Here is an 18,275-nt window from a genome sequence, read left to right as displayed (position 1 = left end):
CAATCAGAACTGAAGAATACAATAACTGAAATGAAAAATACATTAGAGGGAATCAATTACAGAATAGAGGATGCAGAAGAACAGATCAGTGGTCTGGAAGACAGAGTAGTGGAAATCACCCAATTGGAACAGCGAAAAGAAAAAAAGGAATTAAAAAATGAAGATAGCCTTAGGAACCTCTGAGACTACATCAAGCATACTAACGTTTTCATTAGAGGGGGCCCAGAAGGAGAAAAGAGAAAGAAAGGGACAGAAAGCCTATTTGAAAAAATAATGGCTGGAAACTTCCCTAACCTGGCAAAGGAAACATACGTTAAAATCCAGGAAGCACAGAGTCCCAAACAAGATGAAGCCAAAGAGACCCACACGAAGATACACTGCAATTAAAACGTCAAAAGTTAAAGAGAGAATCTTAAAAGGAACAAGAAATAAACAAGTTATGTACAAGGAAACCCCCATAAGACTATCAACTGATTTTTAGGCAGAAACTTTACAGGCCAGAAGGGACTGGCACAATATTTTCAATGTGCTGAAAGGAAAAGACTTATAAGAATATTTACCCAACAAATTTATCATTCAGAATTGAAGGAGAGATGGAGCCTCCCAGACAAGCAAAAGCTAAAAGTTCATCACCACTAAACTAAACTTGTAAAAGCTTTACAAGAAATGTTAAAGGAACTTCTTTGAATGGAAAAGAAAAGGCCATAACTAGAAACAAAAAAAAATTATGAAGGGAAAAATATCTCACTAGTAAAGGCAAACACAGAGTTAAGGTAGTGGATCTACCACTTATAATGCTAGTATGAAGTTTAAAAGACAAAGTTAGTAAAATCCATCTAAATCTAAAATAAATAGTTAAGCAATACACAGAATGAAAGGATGTAAAATATGATGTCAAAAACATAAAATGGGGGAAGGAGTAAAAATACAGTGCTTTTAGAATGTGCTCCAACTTAAGCAACCATCAAATTAAAATAGGCTGCTGTATACATAGGTTGCTATATGTAAATCTCATGGTAACTACAAACCAAAAACCTATAACACAAAATATAAAGAGAAAAGAATACAGACATAAAGCTAGAGAGAATCATCCAATCACATGGGAAGAGAACAAGAGAAGAAGAAAGGAACAGAGAAGAACTACAAAAACAACCATAAAACAATTAACAATATGGCAAAAAGTACTTATCTATCAGTAATTACTTTAAATTTAAATGAATGAAATACTCTAATCAAAAGATACAATGTTCTTGGATTGGAAGAATCAATATTGTGAAAATTACTATACTACCCAAAGCAATCTACAGATTCAATGCAATCCCTATCAAATTACCAATGGCATTTTTCACAGAAGTAGAACAAAAAAATTAACAATTTGTATGGAAACACAATAGACCCCAAATAGCCAAAGCAATCTTGAGAAAGAAAAACAGAGCTGGAGGAATCAGGCTTCCTGATTTCAGACTATACTACAAAGCTATAGTAATCAAGACAGTATGGTACTGGCACCAAAACAGAAATATAGATCAATGGTACAGGATAGAAAGCCCAGAGGTAAACTCACACAGCTATGTTCACCTAATCTATGACAAAGGAGGCAAGAATATACAATGGAGAAAAGACAGTCTCTTCAATAAGTGGTACTGGGAAAAGAATGAAATTAGAACACTCCCTAACACCATATGCAAAAATAATCTCAAAATGGATTAAAGACCAAATATAAGGCCAGAAACTATAAAACTCTTAGAGGAAAACAGGCAGAACACTCTTTGACATAAATCACAGCAGGATCTTTTTTGACCCACCTCCTAGAGAAATGAAGATAAATACAAAAATAAACAAATGGGACCTAATGAAACTTCAAAGCTTTTGCACAGCAAAGGAAACCATAAACAAGATGAAAAGACAACCCTCAGAATAGGAGAAAATATTTGCAAATGAAGCAACTGACAAAGGATTAATCTCCAAAATGTACAAGCCGCTCATGCAGCTCAATATCCAAAAAACAAACAACCCAATCCAAAAATAGGCAGGAGACCTAAACAGACATTTCTCCAAAGAAGACACACAGATGGCCAAGAGGCACATGAAAAGCTGCTCAACATCACTAATTATTAGAGAAATGCAAATCAAAACTACAATGAGGTATCACCTCACACCAGTCAGAATGGCCATCATCAAAAAATCTACAAACAATAAATGCTGGAGAGGGTGTGGAGAAAATAGAACCTCTTGCACTGTTGGTGGAGTGTAAATTGATACAGCCACTATGGAGAACAGTATGGTTACTTAAAAAAACTAAAAATAGAACTACCATATGATCCAGCAATACCACTAAGGGGCATATACCCTGAGAAAACCATAATTCAAAACAACACATGCACCCCAATATTCATTGCAACACTATCTACAATACCAGGGCATGGAAACAATATAAATGTCCATCAACAGATGAATGGATAAAGAAGATGTGGCACATATATACAATGGAATATTACTCAGCCATAAAAAGGAATGAAATTGGGTCATTTGTAGAGATGTGCATAGACCTAGAGTCTCTCATACAGAATGAAGTAAGTCAGAAAGAGAAAAACAAATATTGTATATTAAGGCATATATGTGGAATCTAGAAAAATGGTACAGGTACATATTTGCAGAACAGGAATAGAGACGTAGACATAGAGAACGGATGTGTTGACATGTGGGGGGAAAGGGAGTTGGGATGAATTGGGAGATTGGGCCTGACATATATACACTACCATGTGTAAAATAGCTAGCTAGTGGGAAACTGCAGTATAGCACAGGGAGCTCAGCTCGGTGCTCTGTGGTGACCTAGGTGGGTGGGATAGAGGGGGTTGGGAGGGAGGTCAGAGACGGAGGGGATATGTATATACATATAGCTGATTCACCTTGTTGTGCAGCAGAAACCAATGCAACATTGTAAAGCAACTATACCCCAATTAAAAAAAAAAAGATACAGGGTGGCTGAATGGATTAAGAAAACAAGACCCATATATATGCTGTCTACAAGAGACTCACTTCAAATCTAAAGGCACACACAGACTGAAAGTGAAAGGATAGAAAAAGATATCCCACACAAATATAAACAAAAAGAAAGCTGGAACAGCAAGACTTATATTAGACAAAATACACTTTAAAACAAAGACTGTAACAGAAGACACAGAAGGACATTACATAATGATAAAGGGGTAAACCCAAGAAGAGGACATAACATAAACATATCTATGACAATAGTCAAGATATGGAAGCAACCTAAGTGTCATTGATAGGTAAATGGATAAAGAAGATGGAGTATATATACAAAATAATATCACTCAGCCATAAAAAAGAATGAAATCTTGTCATTTGTAACAACATGAATGGACCTAGAGGGCATTATGTTAAGTGAAATAAGTTAGACAAAGAAAGACAAATATGATTTCACTTATATGTGGAATCCAAAAAACAAAACAAATGAACAAACAAAACAAAGCAAAGCAGAAATGGACTCACAGATACAGAGAACAAACTGGTGGTCATCAAAGGGAAGGGGGATAGGGGGTTGGGTGAAACAGGTAAAGGAGATCAAGAGGTATAAACTTCCAGTTATAAAATAAATAAATCACAGGATGTAATGTACAGCATAGAGAATATAGGCAGTAATATTGTAATAACTTTGCATCATGACAGATGGTTACTAGGCTTATTGTGGTGATCAATTCAATATATACATATATACACATGTATATGTATATATATAATATGTCAAATCACCATGTTGTACATCTGAAATTAATACAATATTGTATTCCAACTCTAGTTCAATCAAAAAAAGAAAAGAAAAAGAAAAGAAAAAATATTGTATTGTATGCCAACAAACAATATTGTATGCCAACTCTAGTTCAATCAAAAAAAGAAAAGAAAAAGAAAAGAAAAAAGAAAAGAAAAAAGAAAACCTCTGTTTGCAAATGACATATCTGGTATAGAAAATGCTAAGGAATGCACACACACACACAAACATGTTATAGCTAATAAATAGTTCATCAAGATTTCAGGATACAAGTTATCAGATGATTTATTTTTAACATGTGTGTTTCATTGATGTAAAGGAAGATTATTTTTAGAGAGGGATTTAAGAACATAGTTATATCTAAAATCACAGAGTATAACAAGAAATCTTGAAATTAAGAAAATTTTAAAGTGCTAGACTTATAGTCAGTGTCTCATTCTTGACCTCAAAAAATGGAGAAAACAAATTCATGTGTATTTTTAATGGATGTTACCCTGGTAGGGTAAAAAATAATTTCCAACTGAACAAAAGTAAACAAATTAATCCATGTAGCAAAATAGAGGGAAGAAAATGTTACACTTTCTTCATATAAGTTGGGGGCACAATTAGGGTATTTTTGTTTTTTCCTTTTAGAAATTTGTTTTATAAAAATGAGATCATGTTCATTGTAATCAGGATGTAAAGCAAATTTGTTGTTTTTCTACATGAAGATTTTCTACCTAGTATATCTATTACCTTTCTTGAATAACCTATAGAATTTAAAAGTACATTCTCTCACCGTAGAGTACAAAGTTGAAAACCAATCTACTAAAAGGGCTTTGGTTTATATTATTCAAATCTTCAACATCTTTACTTCAAAGCATATTATTAAGTTAAAGTAATTTTAAGTATATTATAATGGTATATTATAAAATACAGAGCTCAAGAGTAGAATGGGAAGTCCAGAAATAGACTCAAATTTGTAAAAGAGGGAATTATATGAAGGTATCATGCAGCATTGCAAAGCAGTAAGCAAACTAGTATTTTTTATTTATGTTAAATAATTAGCACATTTTATGCACCACAAAAAATTTCATATTGATCAAAGAATTACATGTTATATGTGACACCTAAATAAAATGAAATAAAAAAATAATAAATATGTATCAGATTTAGGAACATTTCAAGTCAGTGGGTTCATTTCAAGCAAAGGCAGAATCCACAGAGAGGTTAATAGAATTGACACATATACAAATACTAAAAACAAAATACAAATGAAAAACCACAAAAATATATAAAAAGCCCTTAGAAACAAAATATGAACACCTAAATAGAGAAATGATTAAAAGATACAATGTGGCAATTAACAAAAGAAAAAGGTACAAATTGTAAATACATGTGGAAGAGTCTGGCCTTGCTATTAATAAAATTAATACAAATGAAAATAACAATAATATGCTACTTTAACCACTTATTCAATCCAAAAGTATTTATTCAGAGCTCACAAATACTAAGAACAGGTACTATTCTGGAAGCTGGAGATATAGCAATAAACAAAATACACAAAAATCCCTCTGTGTAGCTGTTAGTTTTGAAGTTCAGGGTAATGGGCATTGACATAAACTCCTAGTAGCACTATAAATTGATACAAATTTATACCATTTAACACAATTTAGGCAATACACTTTTGCCAAGAAGTCAAACTTAACAGTCTTCCTTTTTGAAGTCTTTTAGACTCTAAAAGCTTGGAAAGGTTGGAATGGAAAACATCTTAATGTTCAACAACAGGGGATTATTTGAGTAAATTATGGTCCATTCATGTGATGGAATATTATTCTGCCAATAAAAATATTGGGGATTGATTATATTTGCTGGGGTTTGAGGGATTCCAATAAACAATACATATATCTTCACCACGAAATTTCTGGACCAGCTGAGGAATCAGACAGATGAAGATCAAATTATATCTTTATTGCTGAAAGAGATTAGTAGAGAATATAACTTTAGGTCAGGGCTAAATGACCTAATTTTTTAAATCCCATAATTAAATGTAATTACCTGTTCTCAGACACAGCTGGACAACTGTAAGCTTCCCACATCCATCCTATCCCCACCACCACTAACCACAGGGGGTAGGAGAGGCCCCTTAGCACATGGCAGAGAATATACATCCTCTCTGCAGGCATGAAGAGTGGGAATGAGGCACATGATGCAGAAGTTTGAGGTGAATTGCCCTATACTTCTCCCAAACTCACCAGTCTGAGAACTCATGATGGGTAGGTAGGGGTAAACAGAGAACCCAGTACTGTCGATCTCAATAAGGCCCCAGGAGGAAATCTGAAAAGCAAATGTAGGTGTCCTACCCAACAATATTGTATATAATGAAAACAGTTTTAGGATAGATGTTATATTTAAAGAAGGTAAGACCCCAAAGGGACTGTTCTGTGCAAGGAAAGGAGAGGAAATTGCTTGTTTTCCCAGAGAAGAAGGAGGAGAAAGACAAGTGAGGATTGGAATAAAATGCCTAATGGCATTCCCTTCCCAGTGTAACACTCCCTAAAACTTCCCCCAAATGCAACAACAAATGCTTTGAGCAAGTGGATTTGTGGGAGAAACCCACAAAAATCCTGGGCATGGCTGCTAGATGAAATGTAGTGCAGAACCCAAAGCCAGTAGGGAGGGACACAGGAAAGTGGAAGCAGAGAGGAGTATGGGGAAATTAGCCCTAAGACACACAGTAATCATGTGTGTGGAAGAGGACTCTCACACAGCTGTGAAATACAGGTCCTGGCCCAGTTTAACCTACACCTACTTGACAGCTGACATCCATCTTACATGTATATCTCTTCATGTAAGAAACCGAAAGAATTTTCTGTAAGTTCTTGACCCAGAGTATGGTGCACAGACCAGCAAGGTCAGCATCTCCTGGGAGCTTGTTAGAAATGCAGAATTTTCATACCCACTGAATCAGAATCATATTTTCACAAGATCCCCTGGTGATTTCTATGCAAATAAAACTTTGGAGAAGCACTTCTCTAAACCATTAATTATGTTGTAAGATACAGTTTAGGTAATTTTTTTCCATTACTGGAATTTTCTGTATCTTTCACATTTTTTCTACAATGACTGAGTATTAACTTTTGTAATTGGCTTTTAAAGAGCTGTTACTGAACTTCCAGTTCCAGATTCACTTTTCTCTGCTTCTCTCTCTACACATAACTAAATACCCTAGAAATTGTTCAACATACAACCATAAAAGGACCACAAAAGGTAGAAAGAAAGTGGACTGGCTAGGGACCCCAGAACTTAAAGAATGACCCTGCAGTGGGTTCCCTGCATTTTCTTTTTATCTCTCAGGATGGGTGCTATATAGAAGACTGTAAGCCAGAACAGTCAACAAGCAGAGAGAGAGAGAAGCCTACTCCCCTGTTAAAGGACTGGGGAAGGGAAAGCTCAGCAGGGATGTAGTAAGTAGACACATACTTCGTGATACTGGTGGCCCAATCTGCCTAAATTAGCAGCATAAGGAGAAATTGGGGATGGGGGAAGTCTATCCTTCCCATGTCACACACACATGGGAAGCAGCAGGTCCCAGTCCACCAGCAGCTGTGTCAATAGCGGAACCTGGGTGCGCTGACATCTCTCTTGCCCCCGCATGTGAGCCTTATTCTGCCTGCAATGGCAGCATCAGCAGAGCCTGGTTGGTGAGACCTAGACTTCAAGATAGCAGCACGTGGGCTCCTCCACTCACATCAGACATGGGATTGGTAACTTATTTGTCTGGCTTCTTGGAGGCACCTCTGTGCATTTGTCCTCAAGTGGTCTTATGGATGTCTTTCAGAAAATGGTTATTTTATATGATTTGTTATGGAATTTGTTCTAATAAATCATTCTTCTATCATGTGGCAACATGCAAAAAAATAAAACAAAACGTTTTAGAAGAATTGCCTACTCAAGTTAGAACTTGCTTCACCATTTTTATCCCAATCCTCTTGATTAGAAAATCAAAAAGAGCACTTTAAGAAATAACCTTTATGAAGTCGAAAACCAGAGGGGTCTCCATGATTCTCCGCTCCTATGGCAAACAGGAAGGAAGAGGTGCACACGTAGTGGAAAGACTGCAGCTTTCCTTTACTCCATTTGTTATCTACTTGTGTGTATGTGTGTTTGCAGTGCAATTTAGAATATCTTCATTTTTGATGATGTACTGGAAGGCATTAAAAACCTGAAAACAATACTGAAGGCATTAATAAATACAACATAACCACTGCTTCAATGTAACAGTTCTTCAGGTTTCTTCAAGAACATCCACAGCTCTTTTCATTTGATCTCCATTTGACCCATTTTGATGTTTGAATAAAGTTTGTGCTGCCATAGTTTCTTACATATTCATAAGGCAGTGTTCTCAGCTATACCAAATAACACTTGACTGTTATTTGACACTATTTGTCTTAACCTGTATCAAGTACAGCCTTACTCTCCACCAATTTTCATGAATGGTTCAGCCCAACACACCATGACTATAGAAAATTTCAGTTGAAGTAAAAATAAATGTCATCAGTTTTTCCAAATTGTATGGCAAACTTTGAACAGCTTGTGGTGTACTAATTGAGAATTTCTGCCTTTAACGTTTATAATATGAAATAAGTGTTCAACTATTTTTGTCTTGCTTGGATTTCCTTTGGTTATAGTTTGATGAATCATATTTATCTTAGATGTATATAAAATTGTGCCTTAACCTAATAAAGAAGAGAGATGTCATCTAATTTAGAAGGCATGAAGAAGATAATTTTAATGTTCAAATAAAGACACAAAAGTTGGGAAAGCAATAGTACTTTGACAAATGGAAATTGTCCTTCTAAATTCTCCAAGATTGTAATCTCTTGTAAGCAGCAATTTAAACAGGATTAAGTGTTTATTTAGAATATAACATTCATTATTCTTTGCCTCTAGATACCGACTCATTGGTAAATCCTCTGCTGAATGCATCATCTCTGGCAACTCTGTCACCTGGGATAATGACCCACCTATTTGTGAGAGTGAGTTGAAATATTCTTTTCTATCACCTTTACCAATAAATTCTCCCTTTCCCCCTGGAGTTATAAAAATCTTAATTGATTTTTGCATTCTGTCATTCAGATGGCTGCAGACAGCTGTAATGGTCTCAAAAATACATGTGGGGTCCTGGCAACTGCTTTCTTAAGTTCATCTTTATCCTGGGTTGTGCCTTTTCTGAACCTCGGGACTTAAATGCATAAAAGTCTTCAAACTTTATTTTTACTTCAATTAATTTGGAATTATGTTGGTTCTGCCATCCCCAGTATAATAACCATCCTGCTTAGAAAATTAGTAAAGATTTTTAAAGTGATACTCTTTGAGGTTTGATGAAGCTGTGGAGGAATTCACACTTTCATGTGCCAATGGTTCAACACACTCTCTTGAAAGTCATAATGTAATATAAGCCTCAAAAATGGGCTTATATTTTGATCCGCTTCTTAGAATTTATACTTAGGAAATAAACAGATTGTAAACTTTTTATTGCAGCATACTTCATAATGGCAAACATGTTAAACTAACCTAAATGCACTGCATGGTCCCTAATATGGTTTGGAAATAACCTATTGGAAGTAAAAAGACATGTCAAAAGTGACTACAGAGAATTCCCTAAGAAGCATAAAATAGCCATGCAGAATTAGAAGAAATACATCCATACATTGAAAATTTATTCAGCCATAAAAAGATATTATGGAAAAGCACTTAATATTTGTAAAGATGATTATTATATATATTTCTGTGAAGAAAATCAGATGACAAAATAGTATGTTTTATACACAATTTATACAAGACTATAGAAGATCTCATTATATTAAAAATAATACACCTTGACATATTTCCATTTTTTTGTCTCTATCTATAATTCTGTAACCTTTTCTATATCCAACCCTGACAAGTGGCTTTAAGCCTCCTTGGTGAAGGGTAGGGAGGAAACTTACAGTATACATTTTGGCTGTGCAGCAGTTGCTTCCTCTTCCTCAAGAAGAGCCAGTCTCCTGTTTTATTGAAGCTGCTCTGGGTCTCTAAACTGGTTCTTAAGTCTTAGAATTGGTTGATAAATAACCACCACTCTGTTTTGTAGTGATTCAAGTCAGGCTTCTGTTCACTAGACCTAGATCTTCTCTGCTAATACAAATCAACTAAAACTTTAGACCAGCATCCATCTACTTCAGTTTTAGAGATTCCATGATCAATGAGCCAATGATAAAGATCTTTGCAGGAAAATCATTCTGATTTCTGCTTCAGTTGTCTCTGACGGTTAAGTGTTACCACTTGGCCTCTGCAACCCTGAGGTCCTTTCATCCCCATTGGATTCAGGTAACCCCATTTAATAGCTACCATTCCCACTGTCATTCCTGGCCTATGGAGAATAGCCATCACAGAGTTCTTCAAGGATGCTGAAACTTTTGTATAAATGTATTTCTCAAAGCCTTGGGTAAAAGGTCTCACTTTCAACCTATGTGCACCATGGAGATAATTAGGGAGTAGATGAACAGGTCTTACATAATAAATCCACTCTAGCATTCCTAAGTCCCTAGGCCACAGGATGTTTTCCTCTGCAGTACACTAATAATGTTCTGCTTTTCAACTTCATTCTGTTAGGCCACACTCAAACTAACACACTGAATTCAGAATCTCAATTCTTTTGCTGTATTTTATACTTTCTCACAGGTCATAAGTTTTATTTCCCCAAATCTCCCTGGTCCTGTCAGGGCTTGAATCTGGTTAGAGGACTAGAAACAATGCAAGGTGGTAGGGATAGGTCCTGAGGAAAATCATCAGTCCTTGCAATTTGGGTTGCCAGACTTAATAAATAAAAATGCAAGATGCCCAATTAAATTTGAATTCAGAGAAGCAACAAATATTTCTGTAGTATAAATATGTGCCATGCAATATTTGGGATATACTTAGAAATTTTCTTGTTTTTCTGAAATTCAAATTTAATAGAGCATTCTGTATTTTCCACGGCAGTCCTATCAGGACAGCTACCTCAGGAGAGGCTGTTAGTTTCTTCAGGCAAGAGGAGGCTTTTCTCCTCAGATCAGGGAGGAAGGCTCTCCTTCTGGCGAAGGAGGCTTGGCAGAATTTCTTGTTTTCTTTTTTGCCATCTGTGTATCATCTTTTTAAATTTTTTTTTGTATTTACAATTATTTACTTTTCTGTGTGGTTACAATATTTTTAACATCTTTATTGGAGTATAATTGCTTTATAATGTTGTGTTAGTTTCTGCTGTATAAAAAAGCGAAACAGCTGTATGCATACATATATCCCCACATCGCCTCCCTCTTGCATCTCCCTCCCACCCTCCCTATGCCACCCCTCTAGGTGGTCACAAAGCACCGAGCTGACCTCCCTGTGCTATGCAGCTGTTTCCCACTAGCTATCTATTTTATATTTGGTAGTGTATATATGTCAATGCTACTCTCTCACTTCATCCCAGCTTACCCTTCCCACTTACCGTGTACTCAAGTGCATTCTCTATGTCTCTGTCTTTATTCCTGTCCTGCCCCTAGGTTCATCAGAACCTTTTCTTTTTAGATTCCATATATATGTGTTGGCATACAGTATTTGTTTTTCTCTTTCTGACTCACATCACTCTGTATGACAGACTCTAGGTCCATCTACCTCACTACAAATAACTCAATTTTGTTTCTTTTTATGGCTGAGTAATATTCCATTGTATATATGTGCCACATCTCCTTTATTCATTCATCTGTCAATGGACACTTAGGTTGTTTCCATGTCCCAGCTATTGTAAATAGAGCTGAAATGAACATTGTGGTACATGACTCTTTTTGAATTATGGTGTTCTCAGGGTATATGCCCAGCAGTGGGATTGCTGGGTGGTATGGTAGTTCTATTTTTAGTTTTTTAAGGAACTTCCATACTGTTCTCCAGAGTGGCTGTGTCAATTTACATCCCACCAACAGTGCAAGAGGGTTCCCTTTTCTCCACACCCTCTCCAACATTTATTGTTTGTAGATTTCTTGATGATGGCCATTCTGACCGGTGTGAGGTGATACCTCATTGTAGATTTGATTTGCATTTCTCTAATGATTAGTGATGTTGAGCATCCTTTCATGTGTTTGTTGGCAAACTGTATAGCTTCTTTGGAGAACTGTCTATTTAGGTCTTCTGCCCATTTTTCGATTGGGTTGTTTGTTTTTCTGATACTGAGCTGCATGAGCTGCTTGTAAATTTTGGAGATGAATCCTTTGTCAGTTGCTTCATTTGAAAATATTTTCTCCCATTCTGAGGTTGTCTTTTTGTCTTGCTTATGGTTTCCTTTGCTGTGAAAAAGCTTTTAAGTTTCATTAGGTCCCATTTGTTTACTTTTCTTTTTATTTCCATTTCTCTAGCAGGTGAGTCAAAAAGGATATTGCTGTGATTTATGTCATAGAGTGTTCTGCCTATGTTTTCAGCTAGGAGTTTTATACTGTCTGGCCTTACATTTAGGTATTTAATCCATTTTGAGTTTATTTTTGTGTATGGTGTTAGGGAGTGTTCTAATTTCATTCTTTTACATGTAGCTGTCCAGTTTTCCCAGCACCATTTATTGAAGATGCTGTCCTTTCTCCATTGTATATTCTTGCCTCCTTTATAAAAAATAAGGTGACCATATGTGTGTGGGTTTATGTCGGGGCTTTCTGTCCTGTTCCATTGATCTATGTTTCTGTTTTTGTGCCAGTACCATACTGTCTTGATTACTGGAGCTTTGTAGTATAGTCTGAAATCAGGGAGTCTGATTCCTCCACCTCCGTTTTTTTTTTTTTCTCAAGATTGCTTTGGCTATTTGCAGTCTTTTGTGTTTCCATACAAATTGTGTAATCTTTTGTTCTACTTCTGTGAAAATGCCATTGGTAGTTTGATAGGGATTGCCTTGAATCTGTAGATTCCTTTGGATAGTAGAGTCATTTTCACAATGTTGATTCTTCCAGTCCAAGAACATGGTATATCTCTCCATCTGTTTGTATCAGCTTTAATTACTTTCATCAGTGTCTTATAGTTTTCTGCATGCAGGTCTTTTGTTTCCTTAGGTAGGTTTATTCCTAGGTATTTTATTCCTTTTGTTGCAGTGGTAAATGGGAGTGTTTCCTTAATTTCTCTTTCAGATTTTTCATCATTAGTGTATAGGAATGCCAGAGATTTCTGTGCATTAATTTTGCATCCTGCTACTTTACCAAATTCATTGATTAGCTCTAGTAGTTTTCTGGTAGCATCTTTAGGATTCTGTATGTATAGTATCATGTCATCTGCAAACAGTGACCATTTTACTTCTTTTCCGATTTGGATTCCTTTTATTTATTTTTCTTCTCTGACTGCTGTGGCTAAAACTTCCAAAAGTATGTTGAATAATAGTGGTGAGAGTGGGCAACATTGTCTTGTTCCTGATCTTAGAGGAAATGGTTTAAGTTTTTCACAGTTGAGAATGATGCTGGCTATTGGTTTGTCATATATGGCCTTTATTATGTTGAGGTAACTTCCCTCTATGCCTACTTTCTGGAGGGTTTTTATGATAAATGGGTGTTGAATTTTGTTGAATGCTTTTTCTGCATCTATTGAGATGATCATATGGTTTTTATCCTTCAGTTTGTTAATATGATGTATCACATTGATTGATTTGTGTATATTGAAGAATCCTTGCATTCCTGGGATAAACCCCAGTTGATCATGGTGTAGGATCCTTTTAATGTGCTGTTGGATTCTGTTTGCCTGTATGTTGTTGAGGATTTTTGCATCTATGCTCATCAGTGATATTGGCCTGTAGATTTCTTTCTTTGTGACAACTTTGTCTGGTTTTGGTATCAGGGTGATGGTGGCCTCGTAGAATGAGTTTGGGATTGTTCCTCCCTCTGCTCTGTTTTGGAAGAGTTTGAGAAGGATAGGTGTTAACTCTTCTCTAAATGTTTGATGAATTTGCCTGTGAAGGCATCTGGTCCTGGGCTTTTGTTTGTTGGAAGATTTTTAATCACAGTCTCAATTTCAGTACTTGTGATTGGCCTGCTTATGTCTTCTATTTCTTCCTGGTTCAGTCTCAGAAAGTTGTGCTTTTCTAAGAATTTGTCAATTTCTTCCAGGTTTTCCATTTTATTGGCATAGAGTTGCTTGAAGTAATCTCTAATGATCCTTTGCATTTCTGCAGTGTCAGTTGTTACTTCTCCTTTTTCATTTCTAATTCTATTGATTTGAGTCTTCTCCCTTTTGTTCTTGATGAGTCTGGCTAATGGTTTATTTTGTTTATCTTCTCAAGCAACCAGCTTTTAGTTTTATTGATCGTTGCTGTTGTTTCCTTTATTTCTTTTTCATTTATTTCTGAGCTGATCTTTATGATTTCTTTCCTTCTGCTAATTGTGGGGGTTTTTTGTTCTTGTTTCTCTAATTGCTTTAGGTGTAAGGTTAGGTTGTTTATTTGAGGTGTTTCTTGTTTCTTGAGGTAAGGTTGTATTACTAAAAACTTCCCTCTTAGAATTGCTTTTGCTGTATCACATAGCTTTTGGGTCATTGTTTCTAGGTATTTTGATTTCCTCTTTGATTTCTTCAGTGATCTCTTGGTTATTAAGTAGTGTATTGTTTAGTCAGCCTCCATGTGTTTGTATTTTTTACATATTTTGTTCCTGTAGTTGATATCTAGTCTCATAGTGTTGTGCTTAGAAAAGATACTTGATATGATTTCAATATTCTTAAATTTACCAAGGCTTGATTTGTGACCCGAGATATAATCTATGCTGGAGAATGTTCCATGAGCACTTGAGAAGAAAGTGTATTCTGTTGTTTTTGGATGGAATGTCCTATAAATGTCAATTAAGTCCATCTTGTTTAATGTATCACTTAAAGCTTGTGTTTCCTTATTTATTTTCATTTTGGATGACCTGCCCATTAGTGAAAGTGGGGTGTTAAAGTCCCTACTATGATTGTGTTACTGTCGATTTCCACTTTTATGGCTGTTAGCATTTGCCTTATGTATTGAGGTGCTCCTCTGTTGGGTGCATAAATATTTACAATTGTTATATCTTCCTCTTGGATTGATCCCTGGATCATTATGTAGTGTCCTTCTTTGTCTCTTGTAAGTGTCTTAATTTAAAGTGTATTTTGTCTGATATGAGAATTGCTACTCCAGCTTTCTTTTGATTTCCATTTGCATAGAATATCTTTTTCCATCCCCTCACTTTCAATCTGTGTGTGTCCCTAGGTCTGAAGTGGGTCTCTTGTAGCAGCATACATATGGCTCTTGTTTTTGTATCCATCAGCCAGTGTATGTCTTTTGGTTGGAGCATTTAATCCATTTACTTTAAGGTGATTATCGATATGTATGTTCCTATTACCATTTTCTTAATTGTTTTGGGTTTGTTATTGTAGGTCTTTTCCTTCTCTTGTGTTTCCTGCCTAGAGAAATTCTGTTAGCATTTTTTGTAAAGCTGGTTTGGTTGTGCTGAATTCTGTTAGCTTTTGCTTGTCTGTAAAGGTTTCAATTTCTCCTCGAATCTGAATGAGATCCTTGCTAGGTAGAGTAATGTTGGTTGTAGGTTTTTCCCTTTCATCACTTTAAATATGTCCTGCCACTCCCTTCTGGCTTGCAGAGTTTCTGCTGAAAGATTAGCTGTTTACCTTATGGAGATTTCCTTCTATGTTTTATGTTGCTTTTCCTTTGCTGATTTTAATATTTTTTTCTTTGCATTTAATTTTTTATAGTTTGATTAATATGTGTCTTGGCGTGTTTCACGTTGGATATATCCTGTATGGGGCTTTCTGTGCTTCCTAGACTTGATTGACTATTACCTTTCCCATGTTAGGGAAGTTTTCAACTCTAATATCTTCAAGTATATTCTCAGTCTGTTTCTTTTTCTTTTCTTCTGGGACCCCTAATTCGAATGTTGGTGTGTTTAATGTTGTCCCAGAGGTCTCTGAGACTGTCCTCTATTCTTTTCATTTTGTTTTCTTTATTCTGCTCTGTGGTAGTTATTTCTACTATTTTATCTTCCAGGTCAATTATCCATTCTTCTGCCTCAGTTATTCTGCTACTGATTCCTTCTTGAGAATTTTTAATTTCATTTACTGTGTTGTTCATCATTTTTTTGTTTGCTCTTTAGTTCTTCTCGGTCCTTGTTAGATGTTTCTTCTATTTTCTCCATTCTGTTTCCAAGGTTTTGGATCATCTTTACTATCGTTACTCTGAATTCTTTTTCAGGCAGACTGCCTATTTCCTCTTCATTTGTTTAGTCTGGTGAGTTTTTACCTTGTGCCTTCATCTGCTGCATATTTCTCTGTCTTCTCATTTTGTTTAAGTTACTGTGTTTGGGGTCTCCTTTTTGCAGGCTGCAGGTTTGTAGTCCCCATTGTTTTTGGTGTCTGCCCCCAGTGGGTGAGGTTGGTTCAGTTGCTTGTGTAGGCTTTTTGGTGGAGGGGACTGGTGCCTGTGTTCTGGTGAGGGGGCTGCATCTTGTCTTTCTCATGGGCAGTACCACGTCCTGTGGTGCGTTTTGGGGTGTCTGTGAACTTAGTATGATTTTAGGCAGCCTCTCTGCTAATGGGTGGGGTTGTATTCCTGTCTTGCTAGTTGATTGGCATGGGGCATCTAGCACTGGAGCTTGCTGGCTGTTTGGTAGTGTTGTGTCTTATTGTTGAGTTGGAGATCTGTGTGAGAGCTCTCGCTGATTGATATTATGTGGGGTGGGACATCTCTGGTTTTCCAATGTCCTGAACTTGGCTCTTCGACCTCAGAGGCTCAGGCCTGATGCCAGGCCCGAGCACCAAGACCCTGTCAGCCACACGGCTCAGAAGAAAAGGGAGAAAAAAAGAAAGAAAAAACAATTTAAGAAAAAAAATTATTGCAATTAAAAAAATAATAATAATAGAAAGAAGAGAGCAATGAATCCAATAAACAAATCCACCAATTATAACAAGTGCTAAAAACTATACTAAGATAAACATAAAAATCAGAAACAAATCAGTCACAGACAGCAAACCCCAAGTCTACAGTTGCTCCCAAAGTCTACCGCCTCAATTTTGGGATGATTCATTGTCCATTCAGGTATTCCACAGATGCAGGGTACCTCAAGTTGATTGTGGGGATTTAATCCACTGCTCCTGAGGCTGCACAAAGCAATTTCCCTTTCTCTTCTTTGTTCGCACAGCTCCTGAGGTTCAGCTTTGGTTTCGGCCCTACCTCTACGTGTAGCTTGCCCTCAGGCATCTGTTCCCACCCAGACCAGACAGGGTTTAAGCAGAAACCGATTAGGGGGCAGTGGCTCACTGAGGCTGGAGGCAGGAGGGAGGGGTACGGTAGTTATAATTGGAATGCGTAGTGAGCCTGTGGAGGCAGAGGCCAGCGTAGTGTTGCAACAGCCTGAGGCGCACTGTGTGTTCTCCTGGGGAAGTTGTCTCTGGATCACAGGACCCTGGCAGTGGTGTGTTGCACAGGCTCCCAGTGGGGTGTGGATAGTGACCTGTGCTTGCATACAGGATTCTTGGTGGCTGCAGCCACAGTGTTAGCATTTCATGCCCATCTCTGGGGTCTGAGCTGATAGCCATGGCTCACGCCTGTCTCTGGAGCTTGTTTAGACGGTGCTCTGCCTTCTGTGGGCAGACAGGGAAGGAATCCCCTCTCCTTGTGTGGTCTCTTGCCCCTTAGGCAGGTCTAGACTTTTTTCCGCACTCCCTCCTGGCTAGCTGTGGCACACTGGCCCACTTCAGGCTGTGTTCACGCAGCCAACCCCAGTCCTCTCCCTGGGATCTGACCTCCGAAGCCCGAGCCTCAGCTCCCAGACCCCACCCACCCTGGCAGGTGAGCAGACAAGCCTCTCAGGCTGGTGAGTGCTGGTCAGCACTGATCCTCTGTGCGGGAATCTCTCCACTTTGCCCTCTACACCCCTGTTTCTGCACTGTCTTCCATGGTTCTGAAGCTTTCCCCATGCCCACCTCCCATCTCCACCAGTGAAGGGGCTTCCTAGTGTGTGGAAACTTTTCCTTCTTCACAGCTCCCTCCCAGAAGTACAGGTCTCGTCCCTATTGTTTTGTCTCTGTTTTTTCTTTTTTCTTTTGCCCTACCCAGGTGCGTGGGGATTTTCTTGCCTTTTGGGAAGTCTAAGGTCTTCTGCCAGCATTCAGTAGGTGTTCTATAGGAGTGGTTCCACATGTAGATGTATTTTTTATGTATTTGTGCAGAGGAAGGTGTTCTCCATGTCTTACTTCTCTGCCATCTTGAAGGTCCTCTCTAGGCAGAATTTCCAGGTTCAAGGTATTCTGTTTCATTAGAATTTTTCCATATATCTCCATCTCAATTTTCAGAGTCTTTCTTTTTCTAATCAATGCCCAAACTTTAGCGTAAGAGATTCTGAAACTGTGAATTCAATTTGCGTTGCAGTTCAGCCACAGGATTAGGTGGTGTGTTTGTTTTTCAGGAATCTTGGCCGGCTACAGGATACAAGTGTTTCTTTTAGGGCAGATGTAGAAG

At 37.3% G+C, this 18,275-nt stretch overlaps 1 protein-coding gene across 1 annotated transcript in view; it reads left to right on the top strand.

Moving 5' to 3' along the window:
- Positions 1–18,275, top strand: part of LOC116760667 (complement receptor type 1-like) — a 67,817-nt gene that overhangs the window by 22,790 nt on the left and 26,752 nt on the right. Inside the window, exon 4 of the mRNA XM_032645876.1 lies at positions 8,723–8,808. Coding sequence (XP_032501767.1) covers positions 8,723–8,808 — 86 coding nt within the window. The remainder of the gene's footprint in view (positions 1–8,722; positions 8,809–18,275) is intronic.

Source organism: Phocoena sinus, chromosome 1, assembly GCF_008692025.1.
Source record: "Phocoena sinus isolate mPhoSin1 chromosome 1, mPhoSin1.pri, whole genome shotgun sequence".
NCBI lineage: Eukaryota > Metazoa > Chordata > Mammalia > Artiodactyla > Phocoenidae > Phocoena > Phocoena sinus.
The sequence above is the reverse complement of the archived record's forward strand: the minus strand, read 5'-3'. Positions and strand labels throughout refer to the sequence as shown.